This window comes from Lethenteron reissneri, chromosome 58 (genome assembly GCF_015708825.2).
Source record: "Lethenteron reissneri isolate LAM-NWPU_2019-01 chromosome 58, ASM1570882v1, whole genome shotgun sequence".
In the NCBI taxonomy this organism is placed as follows: domain Eukaryota; kingdom Metazoa; phylum Chordata; class Hyperoartia; order Petromyzontiformes; family Petromyzontidae; genus Lethenteron; species Lethenteron reissneri.
Genome location: NC_083836.1, coordinates 6,801,258 through 6,824,049, shown reverse-complemented (window position 1 = coordinate 6,824,049; position 22,792 = coordinate 6,801,258). Strand labels below are relative to the sequence as shown.

The 22,792-nt window shown below is 46.3% G+C and overlaps 1 protein-coding gene across 2 annotated transcripts in view; it reads right to left on the bottom strand.

The window, feature by feature from the left end:
* Positions 1 to 22,792, bottom strand: part of LOC133357558 (sucrase-isomaltase, intestinal-like) — a 341,356-nt gene that overhangs the window by 300,216 nt on the left and 18,348 nt on the right. For both annotated transcript variants that reach the window (XM_061575541.1, XM_061575542.1), the window contains exons 3-4: positions 9,382 to 9,473; positions 8,406 to 8,526 (exon numbers count right to left, since the gene is read on the bottom strand). In XM_061575541.1, the coding sequence (XP_061431525.1) occupies positions 8,406 to 8,526; positions 9,382 to 9,473 (213 nt within the window). The remainder of the gene's footprint in view (positions 1 to 8,405; positions 8,527 to 9,381; positions 9,474 to 22,792) is intronic.

Here is a 22,792-nt window from a genome sequence, read left to right as displayed (position 1 = left end):
GATCGGGAGTGTGTGCACACGTGCGTGTCTATGCGTGCGTGTGTGTGTGTGCATGCGTTAGGAGCGGGGTAGAGTAGCGGTTATGGCGCTGCGCTACGAACCTGGTGCGGTGTGTAAAAACATCACCACTGGGGAGACAAAGGCGGCCAGGCGTGGTGCTGGACACCCACCCCATCGTGTGGCATTCTGGCCTTCATAGGTGATCGCCAACAGCACTTGCCCCAAGAGTCTATCACAGGCTATACGGGGGATCTTTGTCTTTGAATGCGTACAAACGCACGTGGTGTGGGACTCATCGCAGAGAGAATCCACATGCCACTCGAAAGCTGGCACATTTGCTCTGATATTGCGCAGGCGACGCACGCGCAAATCAGCTGTGCTTGAAGCTCATCACCCCGTAAATCCATCATCGCATTGATACCACTCTCATGAAAAATTAAAGGGACATGTGCATATGCTTATAATTGGTTATTCATGGTCGTTTGTTCTATTTTTTTACACAGAGATATTGTGTGCCCTTATTTTGTTTGCATCCTGGGTGTCTATTGTCAAAAGAGAAAAAAACGTGGGCTCTTAGTTAGACATACGCCTGTGGCCAAATTACTCGCAATGTGCTCGATCCTGTTAGATCTTGGAAGCTAAGCAGGTTCAACACCTGGGCAGTGCTAAGATGCGCGCCCACCATGCCCAGAAGGTTGCTCTATGCCGCTCTTGGGCTACGTGGTGTGATTTTTTGTACTTTTACACTCACAAATCTATGCTCATAATCAACGTTTTTGGGTTAGATCGCGTTATTTATAAATGTGTCGTAACCCTCCACCACCCGACACGGCCAATCAGTAAAAAAATGTCACGTTGACAAAAGACAATTAGTTCACTGCTTTAGCCCACCGGTGTGTTGAAGCGTGAAACCACAACAATTTACAATTTGAGTACGACGTTTCGCTGGTAATTGCATCCAGCATCCTCGGGCAATCTATGCTCCTAACATAGATTTTTCAAATAACCCCTCAATAGGCGCCAAGCATTGGGAGGCAGAGGGGGTCTCCATCCAGCAGTAGATTGACAAAAGTTGTATATACGTATCCATACGTACATACAGACCATATAAACAGATGGAGATAATTTGAGATATGTTATCAGAATCATAATATTTATTTATACTGGAGGAGTAGGGGCGGGTGAGAACGTTGCAACAAGAAACAACACAAAAACACGATAGGAATGTAAAGTATAGAAAAGGTAAACAAACCACTTAAAAAAAATCAAATACAACTAAACAATTTTTTTTTATCTTACCATGTAGACCCCACTGAACTAATTGCTTATTTTTCGGAAGCGACCTGGCCACATGAAAGCTTGACGCAGGTGGCTTATCGCTTGGGAATTTAAAGCAGACATAATTGGCCACAGAACGGCAGTCGTGCACCATCGATCTTGACCGATGGTTCACTTCTGTGACCCCGACGGGCTGCGTTCGTTTGGCTGACACGGAGGTGGGGGCCAAGGCAAGAAGCGTCGTCGCCGACGCTAGCCGCAATTCGGACGACTGAAGGGGCGTCTCTCGTCACACGCATTCTCGTGACTCATTGCGATTGGCCGTCAACGTTGTACACACACAAAAACAACTATGTAGTGGCGGTCAAAGTGCACTGGGGCAGGAAATTAAAGAGCCCCCTGATGAAGATGTGGAATTCCTGTGGATTCATGGGAAAATCTCGCCCAAAACAGAAAGCAATGGCGCACAGCCTTGGCTGAAGCTACTCGGTTGCCTGAGAGACAGCGTCTTGAAGATACGGAGAAACAACACGCCAGGAGACGCGGGTTAGAAGTCGTTTGAGTGTCGACATGTGCATCTAAATCTCAGGAGTCACCCTGAGGCAGAGGTCGCAAACGGGTTTTGATTCCTTACCCGTACCCGGCCGCACCAGGGTCGCAAACGGCTACCCGTACCCGTACCCGGCCGGGTACGGGTAACCGGGTATCGGGTAGGGTACGGGTATCGGGTGCCCGGTTGCGACCTCTGCCCTGAGCTGAGGCCACTGTGCATGTGATCTATGCGGAGAGGTTTGTCGTTCTAACGATGGTCTTGATGGTCACAAGCGAACTCACAAGAATAAAACACTACAACCACGTGAGGTGACGAAGGATTGCTGACTTCCAATGCAAGAGAGGTCTTTCTTTGTCCTTGGGTTACGGATTGCATTATGGTGATGATGATGGTTCACACAGCCAACGATAGCCCAAACGTGTTGGCAGATGTCTTCGATGCTTAAGGGTGGCTCATTCTGCTTCTGTTTGCATAAAGCAGCAGCTTCTTATTAAGTACGAATTAGCAGTGAGTTTAATATTACGTTATTTAGTTTTTTTCTGGATATTTACGTGCAACTTCAGATTTCAATTTGAATAATAAAAGTGTGGATTTTAATGATTACATTTTTAAATGATCACCGTGTATGCACTGTCTGATCATTTTATTGGATTTTCGATATTTACATATATGTTCGTAATTTTATATATATACTAGCTGTACTACCCGGCTTCGCCCGGGACTTGTATCTACCACGGCCGGCCGCCTTTGTCTCCCCAGTGGCGATGTTAATACGCTACAGTAGTTAAGTTACTCGTTTGAGGCAGAGTCGACCTAGGGGAGGTTCAAATAATCGTCACCGGTGGTGGCCGTGAGCGGGAATCGAACTGGGTTTGCCGGGTTGGTAGCGCAGCGTAGCGTTAAGCACTACACCCACCGCTCCTCACACACCACACACGCACAGACACACACACAGACACACACACAGACACACGCAGACACACACAGACAGAAACACACACACAGACAGCACGCTAACCACTACACTACCGCTCCCCACACACCACACACGCACACACACAGACACACACACAGACACACACACAGACACACACAAACAGACACACACACACAGACACAGGCAGCACGCTAAGCACTACACTACCGTTCCCCCTACACAACACACGCGCGCGCGTCCATAGGTACACATACACGCGCTTGCTGCAGACACACACGACTTTCAGGATGCATACGGCAGTAAACGACTGAAATAATAAAGCGGCAATGCTGTGTAAGGAACGCCTTAGACCCGCATTATACATTTGTGTAATGCGAGCGTAAACACACAAACACACACAAACACATACACAATACACACACACATACATGCAGACACACAGACAGACACATAACACACATACATACACACACATACAAACACAGAAACACATACACACACATACATAGACACACACATACATACACACGAACACATCCACAGACGTACATACACACATACATACAGGCACGCAGACATACACATAAACACATACAAAAAAACCCACATACATACACACACACATACATACACACAAACACATGCACACACATACATACACACATGCATACAGACACACAGACATACACATAAACACATACACACATACACATGACCCGGCTTCGCCCGGGACTTGGATCCACCACGGCGGCAAAACCGACATACATACACACACAGACAACAACAACAACAACAACAACCGCCATTCGCCACTAAGTGGCGGTGACGTCACCACGATGCTTGTGCCAGGCCAAGTGCACCTTGAGGCCACGTGAAGTGTCGAAAGCCCGCTGGCAGGAGGTCACGGGGCAGACCCAGGTGCCACTGGTCGACTGACCGAGATGACCGAGATGACTGGCTGATGCACCACCTGTGCCCCCTACTGTGCCAACTTGCTGTGCTTTAGCCACCCGGCGCTCCGCTCGTTGTTGTGAGCGTCGCTCCTCCGCCCTCCGTTGTTGTTGGAGGGCGACTGCCTCCAACTGCCCAGTAGCGTCCTTCACGAGCCTCCTCCACTGAGGCCGATCTTGACACCGCTGGTACCAGTCATCGGCAAGTCCACTCAGCTCCACGTCCTCCTGTACCACATCACTCCATCTCTTCTCCAGCCCGTGCCGCGCCCGTCTAGCCCCCTCGATCCGGCCGAACAAAAGCTGTTTAGGCATGCGGTGGCTGGGCATGCGGGCTACATGACCCAGCCAACGCAGCCTTGCCTGCCGGAGGAGCTCACTGATGGGACTTTGCCCAGATCTTTCAAGGATTTGTGAGCTCCTCACACAATCCAGCCTGGTTAAACCCAGGATGGATCGTAGGCAGGCCAGCCTAAATGTTTCCAACCGGCGAAGATGCTCCACCAGGGGGGTCCACGTCTCGCAAGCGTAGAGAAGGGAGGGAATGACCGTGGCCGAGAAGACCTGAAGCTTCGTGCGGAGCGACAGACCAGGTAGCTTCCACACAGCGTTACGCAACCGATGAAAAGATATTGCCGCTCGACTGATTCGGAGTGAGACCTCTGCTGATAGACTGGAGCCGGTCATAAGCATACTGCCCAGGTATGGGAAACTCTCCACTCTCTCCACAACTGCCCCATCACCAATTGGGAGTTGTGGGGGTGGAGTGTCCGATGGTACAAAATACCCAGGCAGGTGCTTGGTTTTGGTGGGGCTGATGGTAAGGCCCCACCTCTTAGTGGCACGCTCCAGTCTCAGCAGCAGCGCCTCCAACTCCTCTTCTGAATGAGCAGCTATTACCAAATCATCGGCATACATAACGTGGTTGACCAATAGGGAGCCATCCCTTGATCGCACCCGGGCGTCGATCAGCCTCCCATTATATCTGTACCAAACGGAAATTCCCCCGGTACAGCTATTGAAGGCTTCACGAACTACGCGGTCAAAATAGATGTTAAATAATGTGGGAGCCAGAGGACATCCCTGTCGCACCCCAAGGTGTACAGGGAAAGGCTCCGACTCCCGGCCACGTAGTTTTACCCGGGCCCGCTCACCATCATGAAGGTCCTTAATGATCGTGAGCAGAGGGTCAGGGACTCCGAAAGCACGAAGAACAACCCAGAGTCCAGTCCTACTGATGGTATCATAGGCCTTGACCAGGTCAATAAAGCAGAGATGTAGGTCTTTTTGGAATTCCCTACACCTCTGCTGTAGCAGACGGACAGAAAATATGGCATCTGTGCAGGACCGCCCTTTCCTGAAACCGCATTGGGGCTCCGCAAGCCCCTCCTCAGCGTGCCTAGCAAGGCGATGTTGAATAATCCTTGCCAGGACCTTACCCGGCACACTGAGGAGTGAGATGCCCCTGTAGTTGTTACAGTCTGTGCGGTCCCCCTTCTTAAAGAGGGGGACCACCAGGGCATCCTTCCAGTCCTGCGGAACCCGTCCAGTGGTCCAGACTGTTGTTATGATGTCATATAGGGCAGTCTGTGCACAAACGCCACCCTCCCTCAGCATTTCGCTTGGGAGATCATCTCTGCCCGGTGCCTTCCCTGGTCTCAGACTCCGGATCGCCCTCAGTACTTCCTCAACAGCTGGAACCTCAGCCAGCCACTCACAGGGGGTGACCTCTTCCAATATTTGAGGCACCGCAGCCTCAGCAGGGTTATCCCCACTTTGTGCCATGATGTTTTCCTGGCTGAGAGAATTTCCCTCCCCCAGGACCTCACAGAAATGCTCAGAAAATCTGCAAACCTGTTCCTGGGGGTCGGAGATTGGATCACCGTTTTTTCCTCTAATGATGGTAATAGGTGTGGCGCTGCAGGTGACTTTTTTGATGGAGTTAAATAGTGATTTGTGATCACGGGCCACTGAGGCAGACTCCATCTCCTCAGCAACCCGCGACCACCACCCATCCTTACAACGCCTTACGGCTCTCCGAACTTCCGAGCGAAGGCTGCGGTAAACCTCCTCATTCTCTGACGTGGGATGCTGTAGGCGATGAGAGTGACACAGACATACACACAAACACATACACACACATACATACACACATGCATACAGACACACAGACATACACATAAACACATACACATGACCCGGCTTCGCCCGGGACTTGGATCCACCACGGCGGCAAAACCGACATACATACACACACAGACATACACACAAACACATACACACACATACAAACACACATGCATACAGACACACAGACATACACATAAACACATACACATGACCCGGCTTCGCCCGGGACTTGGATCTACCACGCCCAGCCGCCTTTGTCTCCCAAGTGCCGATGTTAATACGCCACACCAGTTACTCGTTTGAGGCTGAGTGGACCTAGGGGAGGTTCAAATAATCGTCACCGGTGGTGGCCGTGAGCGGGAATGGAACTGGGTTCGCCGGGTTGGTAGCGCAGCGTAGCGTTAAGCACTACACCCACCGCTCCTCACACACCACACACGCACAGACACACACACAGACACACGCAGACACACACAGACAGACACAGACAGACACACACACACACAGACACAGACAGCACGCTAAGCACTACACTACCGTTCCCCCTACACAACACACGCGCGCGCGTCCATAGGTACACATACACGCGCTTGCTGCAGACACACACGACTTTCAGGGTGCGTAAGGCAGTAAACGACTGAAATAATAAAGCGGCAATGCTGTGCGAGGAACGCCTTAGACCAGCAACACATTTGTGTAATGCGAGCGTAAACACACAAACACATACAAACACATACACACACATACATACACACACATACACACAAACACATACACACAGACATACACATACACACAAACACACACATACATGCACACAAACACATACACAATACACACACACATACATGCAGACACAGACAGACACATAACACACATACATTAACACACTTACACACACATACATAGACACACACATACATAGACACACACATACATACACACAAACACATGCACACACGTACATACACACATACATAGAGACACGCAGACATACACATAAAGACATAAAAAAAAACCCACATACATACACACACACATACACACAAACACATACATACACATACATACACACATACATAGAGACACACAGACATACACATAAACACAAACACACATACACATGACCCGGCTTCGCCCGGGACTTGGATCCACGATGCCCCGCCGCCTTTGTCTCCCCAGTGACGATGTTCACACACGACAGCAGTTACCCTTTTGAGGCTGAGTGGACCTAGGGGAGGGCCAGGTCCGTTTCAAATAATCGTCAGCGGTGGTGGGCGTGAGTTGGAATCGAACTGGGGTCGCTCAAGCAGCTTAATGACTGTTTGTACAAAGAACATATAAAGAATCGATTATAATAACCATGCAAGAGTCCACATTATAGACTGCCAGTACACGCACTCAGCTTCATAAGCAGGCTAGAGTGTACATGATAGAGTGGCAGTACGCTCACCGAGCTTAATAAGCAGGCTACAGTGTACATGATAGACTGGCAGTACGCTCACCCAGCTTAATGAGTATTTGTACAGTGAACATTAAAGTAATCGATTGTTGGCGCGTTGGGTTTAAAAGTAATATTAATAGCACACATTGTGGTGGGGGTGTAGTGAAGAGTAGGAAAAACTTTGATGAATTTACCTCAGAGTGGCGTGGTGGGTGTCGAGGCCTAGTAGCGTGCAAAGCCTGCGGCCTCGCCTAAAATTGTCGGCTTGGAAGAGGCAGGGTACGGGTGGCGTTCCTTCCCCCCCCCCTAGCGCTCCAACAATACTGTGTAATGGCTATTATTTAATTAAATACGGAGCTTATGAAAGTGGCGAAGGCGTGGCTAGCCGTTGGCAGGGGCAACCGCCGTCCAATGAAACTGCAGCCCTTGGCGAAGGCGTGGCTAGCCGTTGCCAGGTCCAATGAAAGCGGCGAAGGCGTGGCTAGCCGTTGCCAGGGGCAACCGCCGTCCAATGAAAGTGCGTATGGGCCAAAGTCCACACACACACACACAGACAGACAGACATGAACGATTTATATATATAGATTTTTTTTAAATATTCTTCATGACATTTCACATTCGAATATAACGTCCCAACGGTAAGAAAATAATTTTGACGTCATTATTTTTCAGATTCTAATAATTTAAACAAAAGAGACGTCAGATATCAAAAAAAACATCTTTAGAACAGTTTTTTTGCGTTTAATGTGTTGTCATTCCACCACACATCCGATTAGTATGGTTGTCTATGTACGGTGCGATAAAAGTTTAACATATATCCATACAGACGTGAGGTCACGTTTTAGGATAAATCTGAAAAAAAAAATTGGTTCACATGATGACCTCATAACCCGGCTTAATTTTCCAATATGTTGGATTAAACACAACTATAATTTGGCTATCTCCATCAGTGGTGCCATATACTCCTCGCAACAGCTTGGTTCAGATGAGAACACCATGTTAGCTCAACTCGGTAGGCGTTAGACCTGGCTTACGGTGACATGAACAATTGAGTCATTGTTAGTATTGATTATTATTTCTGTTATACGTGGGGGCGGGCGGGGGTGGACGTACCGGCTGGAGTTTTGCTCGAGCTGACAATGTCATAGCCGCCGCTGTTTTTTAAGTAGAAACACCAGGGCACATTGGGAGTGCCAGATTCCTTCCAGCAGCAGCCCCGGGCCTCGCAAGATTCCTGCATCAACACATGGAGACAAACAAAGACAAAGATCCCCCGTATAGCCTTAATAGAACTATTAACTATAACTAATTTACTTTTTTTTTACCTTTTACCAGGTAAGGCCCACTGCGCTGTTTTTTTCAAAAGCGACCTGGCCACAAGTGATGGCTCGACAAAGTGGCTTATCACCTTGGAAATTATTAGCAGCCAAATATTTTATTCCAGCCAAATAGACTGTTGGGGCAAGTGGCGTCAGCAGGCAACTGTGGACGCCTGCTGAGCACACGAGGGGGTGGGTGGCCAACACCACGCCCGACCGCCTTTGTCTCCCTGGTGGTGATGTTAACACACCGCACCAGGTAGTCATTTGAGGCTGAGTCGACCTAGGGGAGGCCCAGGACCGGTTTAGATCATCGCCACTGATGTTGGCCATAAGCGGGAATCGATCTCTGGTTTGCCAGGTTCGTAGATGTTTACAGACTGCCCTGATAGTGCATTGTCTCTGTGCTGTTCGCCTTTTGGCGTTCTCTGTTTGAGTCGAGGCTCAAAAAAAGCTGTCTCTAGTGTGGAACAATCAGTTTTAAAGACAATGCATATATTACCAGAGTATGTTTTTGCTTGCATGTTAACCACAAGTATGTATGGTTAATGCAGACAAGATTCCTTGCAAAACATCTGTTTGGTGTTTTAACATTTTAACACCTGTTTTATTGCCTATAGATTGCACCGGTTTCTCATTTTTTTGTTTTTTTAAGGCTGAGTACGATCACGCAAACGTGCCGGTTGTTGGTATTCAGTTGGCGTTGTTTTGAATGCACCGTGGACGCTGGTGCCCACGTGACACGCGAGCTGCACGAATAATAGAGGCACCTGAGAAGCTTTGGCGTCCGGGTGACAGTCAAAGCGCATGGCATCGACGATGGCATCGGTGCATGAGGGCTCCACAGCCGCTGAATCTGAAACTACAATCGACACAATACGGAGGCACAAAAAAAAGTTCTGTTAATCGACAACTCGTGATGGGGATGTGCAAACGCACTACAGATAATCATTGCAGGGACGATCTGTAAGTGGTTCGGTTCTATATAACTAGGTGCAAAACTAAAACCACGTTCGAACAAAGTTGCGAAACAAAAGTAAATCATTATCTTTCGTATGTACGTAACATTTCTGTCGCACCGTACGTAGCCAACCATGCTAATCGGGGGTGCTGTTCGGCATGATGTATGACGTTTTTTTCCATGTGCTGGGAACTTTTTCAAGTTCCTGAAGGAACTAAATTGAGCTATTTCAGTTCTGTTATAAATATGGATGTGCATATATATATATAAATACATATGTGGGACGTGGTTAGGCAATGGTTAGCACGCTGCGTTATGAACCCGGCGGCCCGAGTTTTGATTCTCACTCACGGCCAACACCATTGACGATTATCTGAATCGGCCCGGGCCTCCCCTAGGTCGGCTCAGCCTCAAACAAGTACCTGGTGGGGTGTGTCAACATCGCTACAGGGGAGGCAAAAATGATCGGTCGTGGTGTTGGCCACCCACCCCCTCGTGTGCCGTGCTGGCCTTCAACGGTGCTCGCTAACAGCACTTGCCCCTACAATCTGTTGAAGCTACACGGGTGATCTTTGTTTTTGTATACGTAAGCGTGTCTCAATGCTTGTGCGTGCACCTGTTTGTCTCTATCTCTCCATGCTTGTATGTTCATTAGACTTTCAATCGTGTAACATTGGAATATTACGCTATTGATCAACACATCGTGGTATTGCGATCCTTGTGCCTGCGTGTGTGTTTGAGAAGAGATCCGGTTGTCTGTGCACTGCTCCATCGCTCCCGGTGACCTGGTTTCAATTCCCACGGCCGTTCACGACAAGAGGGCAAGCAGAGGGGTAAAATTCTACTGGGCCTTTCCAAGGTCAACTCAGCGAATCATTACAGCGCGGCAACACCTTTCGTCCCCGCTAAAGTTTCACCCTAATGTGGGACACAGTGCGCACAGTCCGAGATGCGTGTCCACAAGAGCTGCCTATTTTTTTCTCGCGCACTTCTTTCGCTCACGCCACTGCTGGTAACAAGGGCCTTCCCACTCGGGGAGGGAGTGGGGGGGGGTGTATATGTATTCTTAGGTTTTTACGGTAAAGTCACGTAGGTAAAAAATTAAAATTTATGAAAGTAAAATAAAAATAAAATAAAAATCACGACGTTTCGGAGGCAACACAAGCTTCCATCTTCAGGTGGAACCGTCACAGCACGATAGCTGTATCAAGTATCACTTGATATGGTTACACCTGAAGACGGAAGCTTGTGTTGCCTCCGAAACGTCGTGATTTTTTATTTTACTTTTAATAATTTTAATTTTTTATCTACGTGACCTTACCGAAAAAACCTAAGAATATGAATCATTGCAGTCACGAAAGCTTCAAATCTAGAATTAGGGGTGTATATGGTCTCCTCTTCCACACTTGCCAGTCTCTTTGGGGGAGGTGGGCATTATTGCACTCTAACCCCAACACGCGCGGTCGACTAACCCCAAGCTCTACCCGTTTCTATTTTAGATACGGCTGGGTGGAGAGATGCGGTGGCGGATGGGATAATTTATTAAACTTGCGCCATTGTTGTGGCAGGGGTAACGAATCGAACTGCCAACCTCTGGGTTGCAAGTCCAGTTCTGCTGACCGTTACAACACGGCAAGCCCCCATGATGTGTTACAATGAATAAAAATGCATCGCAGACAATTGCACGGGCTACGATATTATTTTATGTTGCGTAACCTCGAAAACTTTTGTTTCATATGCAACCCATAACTTCAACGGCAATTTCGTCTTTTACTACCTCTAATTAACCGCAATTAATAATCTGTCTCAACGGAGCTATTGAAGTGTGCTTGATGTTGCACAGTTGGCAAATGGAGTGTGGAGGACTCACAAGTACCGTTTAATCTTCTTGGTTCTTTCGGTAAAGTCACGTAGAAGGGAAATAATAAAATAATAAAAAATAAACACAACGCAAGCAGCCGTCCTCAGGTGAAGAACAGGTCTGTCGGGAAGACAGCGTCTGAATGAGAATTATTTTATTATGTTTTAATTGTATTATTTCCCTTCTACGTGACTTTACCGAAAGAACCAAGAAGATGAATCCCTGCAGTCACGAAAGCTTTAAATCGAAAAGTACCATTTAAGTATAACTGCCGAGAGACTTAGAAGTTTATTTCCCCGGTAAAGGCCATTGAGCCATGAAGCTGTCTTTGTTCATGGGCGACTGAGCCAACAGACATCAGCCGCAAAGCGTTCCACCTCGACAGGAGGCTGTGGACAATACACAGGAAGGGAGATCTCACGTGGTGTATTTTCTCTTTAAAACACTTCAACGAACCGTGGAGGACCAGTTAGGTTTTTTTGTTTCATTCTGGGTGGACAGAGACGGACAGGAGGGGAGGATTTAAAAGAAACATGCACCACTGTTTCAAGTTTCAACCGCCGCGCCGGGAGATCAAAATCAAAGCCGGGGCGACCCTTGTATTGCAAGTCCAGCGGTGCTGATCTTCGCAGCACGGCAACACCCGTCTCCTAAATACAGGGAGTTCATGTGAAAGTGGAGAAGGACAAAAGGGAATAACGAGATGAATGTCCTATATGGTTCGTCGAAGAATCCGTCCATAGCTCATGCCTGCACCTGTTTGTCAATACGGTTTGTCAATAATAAAATAAAGCCCTGCTTAGCGAGAGGCACGATATAGATTTTCAAATTTAAATTACTGTATAAGGCACTGCAATTTATTTTCTTCTGTACGTTTTGCACATTGATTTGTAATTTAGCTGCTTATATGTATTTTATTGCTCCGTGCAAGAGTTGCGTTATTTAAAACTGCTAATAAAGGTTGTGCACCGAGGACCTTTTTAACAAGTAAAATATTTCACGTCGGACTCGTACAAAACTTTTATATTTACAGCTTTGTTATATTTGCTGATTTTCAGGGTGTTTGTTAAAATTTCAGCAGTATTGTCTCCCGTGGACCATAGAAACCGGGTAATCGATTAGATTTAAATTTCAAATTGACGACATGCTCCTGCGGTTCAGGGGTCAGAGCCGCTGATCCGCTACCGCTGAAAAGCCAAGTTGGAATCGGGAACAGAGTCCATCGGCAGAGCGTTCGCCGCTCGCTGCAGCGGTCATTAGTAAGCCAGTGGGAGTAATGGACTTTCAAATCTAGTTTAAAAACTCACTCCTTTAGGACTGATCGTTGCGTGTTAGTTTATTGTCTTTCCCCCTCACCCCGATTAGCAGAGATGGCTACGTGCGGTGGTATGATAGAAGCTCAGCATACATGCACCGCACCTCCAATCAGCACGGTTGGCTACGGACGTTCAACATCCATGGTGGTTCGAATCCCCATGGCAGCCCTACTTAGTAATGTGGCTGTTTTAAACCATTAATTCTATACATATTGCTTCACAGTGGACGTGAAAGGTATCCTTAGGTTGTTTGTAAAGGAGTAGGCCACGTGTGCCGGTGACATGACCCAAATGTGCAGAATTTAAAAAATGTACCCACATACAGTAGCTATGACTCAATTGGAAGTCAAATTGTGACATACAGTGAAACTACTGCAGACTGCGTCTCCGAAACACAGCACCATCAGAACAGCCCTGTGTTATAAGAATGGCTCGAATGCCACATATCATAATGACTTTTGATGATTCTCACATTTCATCTTTCAATTAATTTGGCAAAATTCCAGGAAAAACCGATTGGTTTGATGGGCACGCGTTGAACAATTGTTTTCTCTGTGGTAGGACATGATAAAGTAGCCTTCCTCAAACTGGTCTCCTACACAGAGTGCTGCACTGCTCTGCGAGAGATGCAAATAGATGATTTGTCTTGCGACAAGACACCAACAGCATATTATGAATATGTTTAGCAGAAAGACAATACTTTCTATTTAATGAAAAATCGGAATCGCTAAATGTAAATATCTCACTTTTAGCCTTTTATAGCCTATAGATGCGGGAAACTATTATTTGTGAGTACCTATTAAGTATACCGTGATAAATTAGTGGTTGGTGTGGACAGCACCACCCTACGTAGCCACCCGGTGCTGACGTTCAGATACCACACCAGGTACTCTTAAAGGCTGAGTTGACCTTAGCAAAGGCACAGCAGAAGAGTAGCAAGCCACTGCCACTGCTTGCTACTGTTGTGAACGGCAGATGATGTAAACTGGGTCACCAGGAGCATGAAGCAGTGTTCAAACCACTGCGCCTCGTCTCAAACACACACAGGAATACAGATTGCTGTGATTTATTAATCAATACCGCAATATTCCAAGGTCAAAGTCACACAATTGGAAAATCCAACAAACAAGCAATGCTTAAGAATATAAAATTAAAATAAATAATAGGGGGAAAAATCCCAATGTCAGGAATATAATCTACAATATAAGACTACTCAAATAATGTTAGAATCACAACAACAATGGGATCCTGCAGTGTGTGTGTTTGTTGCGTGTGTGTATGTTTAACTTATTTCGCTCCGTACGTAGCCAACCGTGCTAATCGGAGGTGCGGTGACCTAATGGTCTGCCGACTGGACTCGCAATCCAGAGGTAACCGGTTTCGATTCAATCTTTCGGCGTGGCAATAGTATAATTGGTAAGTATCTTAAATTCTCCCTGCTTCCGTCCATCCAGCAGTATAAATGAGTATGCCACAGCAAGTTTATTGGAAGGTCGTGTGGGTGCACCCACCTCTTCTAAGATGTATGTACGTTGAACTTCTTTCACACCGTACGTAGCCAACTGTGCTAATAGGTGCGACCGTGCTAAAAAAACGATGTCTGGCTAGCATCGAAGAGTGGCCCCAATACCCTTTAAAAAGTGGGCTGTCCGGAGCTCCCTCGACTAAACTCGCTTGCGCGCAACAAGTGGCATGAACAAGAAATTGCTAGGCTTGCGCCTTTTTACCCTTCAACAGCAACAACAACGATGCTCAAGCAATGGGATTGCACGTCCGGGACTCCACTGAAAACAACAAGGCCGCAGAACAGGCACCGAATGTGCGCGCTGAAGATTCGCAAACAACGAGAGGTGGCTTGGCTCGAAGGCCGGAAGCCCCCTTGAATATTTATCGGTGTGATACTGCGAGAGAACCTACGGGTGTCAAACGCATCCAAGGCAGGCTGATCACTCTTAAGCCCAAATCAAAACCAACCAACTCTTTATTCAGACAACCCTCGTTTCAGTTCTAGATTTGAAGCTTTCGTGACTGCAAGGACGGTTACAAACTGAGTAATCATTCTTTGCCAATCTTATTTGACAGACAACTATTACAGTTTTACCATGTTTAGTGGTTGTCTCCCTGTCACAGGTTGATTCACAAACCATACCTCTCCATAACAAAGGCTCACCCTCTTAAGCCTCACCTTACCATATTAATAAAAAGTATGCGGCCCTTGCCCCACCATCTTCTCCAACCATTATATAAACGGAGTGGTAGCTCCTGCAATCTCTCATTTACTTGATACAGCTGTCGTGGCTGTGACGGTACCACCTGAAGACGGAAGCTTGTGTTGCCTCCGAAACGTCGTGATTTTTATTTTATTTTACTTTTTTAATGTTTTACCTACGTGACTTCACCGAAAAAACCTAAGAATATGAATCCTCGTTTCAGTTTTTTTTAACAAAAGTTTTCACCTTTCTTTGTGGCACATGCCAATACAGCTTTGTGGGCGAATTCATTAATGAAGGTGGATTTTTGCTGTTGTTGTTTTACACCATTGGCGTTCATTTTTAAATCCTTTATATTAAGTTCGCTTGCTTGCGTGCTTGCGTGCTTGCTTACGACCGTGCAAATCTTTCGGTCGTTTTTTAACCCACTTCCCGTGATCCAATCGAGCTGACATTTTGCACACAGACTCGTTGTGCGAGACAATTAATGTTCGTGAAATTATTTTTCCAAAATTTTACACTGTTTAGGGAAAACAAATTAAATATTTAATTACCAATTGCTTAATACTGGCAGACAATCATCTGACCCATAGGTGGCAGCCATCTCAAGCCAGAGGACGAGAGGACTCTAGCCGCCACGCATATAAACGATTTATAGTGAAAAACTTTGTTTTTACGGGTTATACTTATTTTGTTGAGCTGGCCAACGGAGCCAGTTGCTTTGTGAGGGTTAACGCTTCGAGAGGGGCGCTGTGCAAGCCGATGGAATACTGATGGCGCTGCAGGCGTGCAGACACACCGCAGCGGAGAGCCCCAAGTCGGCAGACGTCAAGGAGCTATCTCGCACGAGGCTTGCAGCGTCCACAACCCAGGTCTTCGAGCCGTTTTGTTTTTTATATCTGCGTGCCAAGTCATCCCGAACTCCATGCCTCTGGGATGTCTTGGGTATAGGAGACTGCCTCGGAATATCAGGTTGGTTGCAGGCTTGTTGCTGCTACGAAGGTTGGCTGAGCAAATATTGTAGTCCTTTCCCCTGCACCTCTGATTAATTATCACGGTTGGCTGCGTACGGTGCAAAAATAAGTTCAACATACGTAGACGCATGTGTGTGGGGTTTCTCAATGTACTTCGAAGTCCTCCCACGTAAAAAAAAAAAAACTATTTAATTGGCTAAATATTTCAATGCAGGTGCCTAACTTCTCCAACTACCGGCCCATTTCCCTGCTTCCCTTCCGCTCCAAAGTTATCGAGCGTCTTGTCGACTCCCTCGCCTCACCAACGTCACCTACACCCACTCCCATCCAGTCTCGTTGTCGCCCGCTGCACTCCACAGAAACCGCCTTCAATACCATCCAGAACCACGTGACCAACTCTCTCCTCACTCCTTTTTTTTACGATATTCGGCACTTTGCTTCGTTCATAATTTCTCTCTCGGTCACTCTCTCGCTCACTCTCTCGTTCTGCACGCAGCCCTTCTCGCAGTCCGACAGCCTCCGACGGGTAGCTCATATCAGCATGCATAGCTCCCCGTCATCTGCCACCGAGCACACGGCCTCCTCCATCGCCCACTGCTCCTCGAACTCCTCGTTCTCCTCGGTTTTGGACACTGTCCATCATCCCGCCTTTCTCTCTACCCTCTCTCTGATCGGGGCATTTCCGGCACTGCTGTATCCTGGCTCCACTCAGTGCGGGATTATCCGAGTAGCAAAAGTAGCTACATATGCTACGGGCCCCGCACTTTCAAGGGCCCCGTGCTAAATGCTTTAAAGCTATCAATTCCGGTTCAGTGATTCTGCACTTGCTCTATTACTATAGTACTATACTGGGTGTTTAAGGTTATCGATTTGTCGTATTATCTGGCTGTATAGAAAATGAAAACATACAATTACTTTACTATGCAAGTTAAACAATTGTGTTTTCATATTTACGTTTTTTTATTTAATTTAGAGCCCCTTTATAATATCATGCTACAGGCCCGGCACGAGCTTAATCCGGCACTGGCTCCACTCACAGCTCTCTTCACGCTCATCCTCGGTCTCCTTCAAACACTCCTGCATCCCTCCTTCCCCAGTCACAGCCGGTGTTCCCCAAGGCTCTATCGTGGGCCCCCTTCTCTCTCTACATCTCCCCTCTCGAAGCCCACATCTCCTCCTTTAACATCTCCCACCACTTCTTCGCCGTACGACATCCAAATATTCTTCCCTTTCCTCCACCTTCACTTCCGGACCCCTCTTCTCGTGCTTGAGCCTGCCTAACCGACCCTTCAGTCGGTGGATGTCGCTCCACCTCCTTGCCATCACCCCCTCTAAAACCCAGGTTGCTCTTTCCCCTCCTCCCACCCCCACCATCACCTTCTCACCCGTCTCACTCACCCCCTGTCCCTTCCACCCACAACCTCGGTGTCCTTTTCGCTCTCGCATCTCCGCCATCACCCGCAACCGTCGATTCCACCTTATTAACATTCGCAAAATACACCCTCTCATCACTCAGCCTGCCGCCAAACTACTAATACACTCACTAATCTTCCCTCGGTTAGACTATTGCAACTCCCTCCCACTCGGGTCTCCCAGCCTATGCATTCATTCCACTACAACCGATACGAAATGCGTCTGCACGCTTTATTTACAACCTGCCACACTGCTCCCACACCTCCGCCCTTCTTAAGGAAACGCATTGGCTCCCTATCTATTACCGGTGTCTGTTCAAGCTCCTTACGCGGGTATTTAAATCTCTCCATGGCCTTGCCCCACCGTACCGCGCGTCTCTCCTCCACTAGTATGTCCCCTCCCGCCAGCTACGCTCTCAATCTCGCCCACTACGCCTCACCGTTCCCCCTCTCCTCCAGCACAACCACCGTCTCCGCTCCTCTTCCCGACTCATCCCCATGCACTGCAACAAACTTCCCCTCCACATGAAACGAGAAGCACCCTTCTTGTCGAGTTTCTGCTCCTTCCTTAAAGACACCCACATCCACTCCCTGGCCCATCCTTTCCTCCATCCCTAGGTACCCTCGTCATTCCCGTCCCTACTAACCTCCCTACCCATACCCATCCCTATCCACCATATCGCCTTTAACAAACCTCATTGTACCACGTATAACCCGTGTAAAGCGCCTTGGCTAAAGGCGCTAGATAAATATGAGATAAGATATCCTGAAAAAAAGTCTGGTTACTCGGTGAGGCTTTACTGGGCAAATGATTGATGTTGGAATCATACCGATCTCTGGACTAAATTATGCAAAGGCCAGGTGCCCTAGGCTATCTTATAAAAGCAGCTGATCTGTAAAACTATGTCACCAGAAACACAGACACCGCGACTGCTCGCCATGTAGATTTTCGTCGATTACAGTCAATTCTTTTCTCACGGCTCATCCATATATCGAATTATGCACTTAAGAATTGATTATGTTCAAATTGTGCATTTCTGTAAGTAGTTCTCGGAAACACTACAGACACAAGGGGTTTATAAATGCATGACCATGATTTTAAATAATAATAACAGAATTAGGTTATGGGCATGGGAGGTGTGGGAGTCAGAATAGCCTGGGGGTGGGGTTGATGTGACATCACAGATGATACCGAAAGTTCAAGGTGCAGCCATGCAATTGCCTGTTCATGCCACTGCTGGCAGAAGGGGCTCCACCATAGCGAGCTCCAAACTGGTAGGGAATACTCACACTTTACCCCACCACAGGTCAGTGGAGCCTCGTTGAACATAATTCTAGTCTCTGTTCAGCCAACGTAAACCGCTGAGGTCTTCGTGACAACCCAAACTACAGCTGAGGCCCTAAACAAACAAAAAAATGCCGCATATCTCGGTGACTCTCCGCTAACTACGTCCAGCGGAGGTCTACGAGGAGTGCACGCAGCTCACCGAGGATGGCTCTCACATGGCTCGGGCGATCACGCACACGCTGGGGGAATAAACCACCACCGCGCGTGACCCCCGCGGGGTCAACCAACTGTCGTTTTCTCATTTTACACCGTCGGTTGGACAGAGCTTGGTGGGTGGAGGGGTTATTTCAGAAACTTTGCACCATCGTTTCAATTGCCACGCCGGGGAGCATGAACAGGGCAACCTCTGGATGGCAAGTCCAGTGCCCTAACCGTTACGCCACGGCAGCATAGGATGGCAGGACGAACGAAGGGTCGGGGCGTGGGAGAGTATTTTGTTGATGTGGAGAATAGCATATTCAATGTATTCATAGCAGACCATGAATCACATCCACATTCTAGCTTTTCTTTTTTACTCTTAAACTAAGTTTAACGTTAGTTTGACGTGTTTTAACTGCTATCCCATTATTTGGTGCGTGTATCCATAACAATCTTATAAACTGTAAATTGTCATCTTCTTCTGTTGCATAGAAAAAGCAACATCTAAAAGGGTCTATCGGGTTTACATCGCCAGCCAAGAACATCTTCGCGAATGCCATCCATTGTCATGGATGGTATTGACATATCATACAACTTATTTTATTTTAGTTTACCATGGTAAGGCCCACTGAACTATATAGATATTTCTCAGAAGCAACCTGGCCACAAATGATAGCCCATTAAAGTGTCTTATCATTTGGAAATTTACAGCAGACAAATACCCTCAACGCGTGATTTTAAATGTGGAGTAAAAATGGCAGGACCTGGAGAAAAATCCACGCGATCACGGGAAGAACATGCAAACTCAAAATATTTCGGCGTCAGGGTCAAAATAGACCCCACAACCTCTTGTATACCAGGCGAGGGAGTTAACATCCCGCCACTACAGGTCTTCTCACCCACAATCATTCCATTTATTCTCTACACATCGGAAATGTGGACCCCCTTAAAAGAACACCCGCGCAAACTTGAAATATTCAGGCTGGCGTGCCTGCCTACGATGCATCCTGGGTATAAAAAAGATATCTGAATTGTGTGAGTCGCTTTTAAATATTTGAAGATCTATACATATTCCCATGAGGGGGCTTGTTAGGCAGGACAAAACAAACCGCATTGGCTGGGTCAGATAGCCCACATTATCAGTGACTGCATGTCCAAGCATCTTCTCTTTGGCTAAATAGGCACAGAGCAGGTCAGAATTGAGATGGGCTGATGTGGCACAAAAGGACTGGCAACTGAGTGGACCTGCCGGTGACGATGTATGTTTGCATGTTGAACTTCTTTCGCACCGTACGTGCCCAACCGTGCTAATCGGAGGTGCGAAAAGACCTGCCCCCGCGTAAATTGTAAATTGTGAAAACGGGCACTTTTTCTGCCAAAATGTCGATTATTCTGCCAGAACGACTAGGCAGAGTGACAGCGCAAACCTCTTGTCGTGGTCCCCACGACACAACTTGATCCGGAAATAATGAGAACGTTTATCCCTTTTGTTTCGTATATTGACGAATGTTTTACTTATGATATTTTACAATATATATAAAGTTGAGGTAAATTACCCCGTTTAAACATACTGCTAACCTAAGATCTAAATGCCACACCACCCATAAATAAAAAATGTTATATCTGAGTAAAACAAATATGTTTCGGTAATATAAATCTTGTTATATTACTGCCATTTAGAGAGATGCATGCCAGATAAATGTTTGCATTGGCAAAATGGTCCGCAGGCTAAAAACTTTGAGAAACACTGGTCTACATGAATCAAGCCCTGAAATGTATTTACGAAGCGAAAACCTGTGTCAATCAAGTGCAAATGTATTCGTAATTTACAGCATTCGTGGAAGCAACAGAACATTTTAATGAAAGGTAACATTAAACATATTACAAGACCAACGTTCGACAGAAAAAATATAAAAGATCGCATTTAAAATTAACAAGGTTGACCTAAAGAAATGAAATTTTAAGTACAGTTCAATTTTACAACACAGACAAAAATGAAGAGAAGAGGATAACTAACTAAAACCATCGTGTACGTAGACACAATTAGGCGTTAGCGGCGTGAAAGTTTAATTCCTTTAGCTATAAACATTTACAAAGTGGAATAAAACAAGACACCGAGATTCATGATGTCCAAATAAAAAATCTAAGAACGTGTGGAGAGATGACACCGTCGGCATTTTTTTCGACTGCGCAAAATGCGGAAACTATCTGATTCCATTCTAGATTTGAAGTTGTTCGTGACTTCAAGGATCCATACAATTTGTTTTTTTCGGTAAAGTCACGTAGGTTTAAAAAGAAAACAAATAAATTAAATCACGACGTTTCGGAGGCAACACAAGCTTCCGTCACAGCAAAATTACTGTATCATGATTTGATACAGTAATTTTGCTGTGACGGTTCCACCTGAAGACGGAAGCTTGTGTTGCCTCCGAAACGTCAGTGATTTAATTGATGTTTTCTTTTTTTACTTATCTGACTTTACCGAAAAAACAAAGAATATGGATCTGATTCCATGTTTGAGTGCATGACAAAAACATCTAGGACATTAACCCAGCTGCAAAGACACTTACCCCATCTTGGTATATTAGCCACAGGCAGTATAATAACATTGGGTTAGCCACCAAGCCACTGTGATTTCATTCATTTATAACAACAAAATATAATAATAATAATGTACACGCTGGGGTCACCGCGCAGCTAGAAATTGGTGCGAAGTGGAAAATTAAACTCGTAAAACATATTTTAATCAAAAAAGTTACCATTAAAAACGTCAAAGTAAATAAGTATTGCAAATAAATAAATAAGTGGCTGAATTAATAATCATATTTCAGATGCCAACTAATTCCCAGCCTTTTTTGTTAAGAATCCTGCCACATTACACGAATCCATAGGCTCGATAGCATTCAGGGTTGGTGCTAATGCAACACCGTGATCTACAGCTTTGCAACGCAAGGGCTCATAAATCCATACAAAATAATTAGAAGACCCGGCTTTTAATCCCTTAATAAGTCTTAATAAGGAAGTAATTCCATTGCAGGTAACTTGGAACCGTGCCAAAAAATAATTACAAAAATATATATGCATACAAAACAATAAAAAAATCTCCGTGTCACCACGCACAGACGCAGAGGGTGATTTGTTTTATTACGCGTCGGTTTATTAACCGTTCTGCCAGCAGCCCATAGCCAGCCCACGCTACCTCTGCCCGTGCCAGGGGACTTTTACAGCGGGCGCGGCGGAGATTTCAAGGAGACTTTTATTTCGCGTCGCAGCTCGGCGCGATTTTTTTAAGTTCAGACTCCAAACGGTCAAAAAGTAAAACTGCCAAAAAGCTCCAGATTGCAAGCCCACATAAGGGGGGGGGGGGGAGCCATCATAAAATCACTAGGCAATTGCATGTTATTGGCGCGCTAACGTATTTATTGACGGACGGGTTAAGAAACAAGTCATTTGCTGCATTAATTGGATTGCCAGAGCGAAGCCTTGATTTATCCGGCGCTATATACAACTTCTGAGTCATATTTAATAATAGCACAGTGCGGCGTTTAAATTTCTGTTAAATTGCGGTCCGATGTTGTTATCTAATGGCTTCAATGCACGATTGCTATTACGGAACATCAGGAATTAAAATATTACTGGAGCACGGTGCCCAATGCATTTAAATGTCTCTGTGCTCAGACGTCCGTATGGTGAGTTTTATTTAAAAGCCCAGGCGCATAATGAGAAAATTTTAATACAATTTTTTTAGAGATTGTTTTTTTTAATTGTCGATAATTTGTTGGAAGTGTATAATCAAATATAATTAGAAAATACAATTTACCGTGGAAAATACACGAAACTGCAAGAAAACCAATACTATTACACAAGGCCGTAGCCATGGAGTCAACATTGGGGGGGACCAAATCTTCCAGGGGGTCTGGGGGTCCTCCCCCAGAAAATAAAATCGACATCTGAAAACACA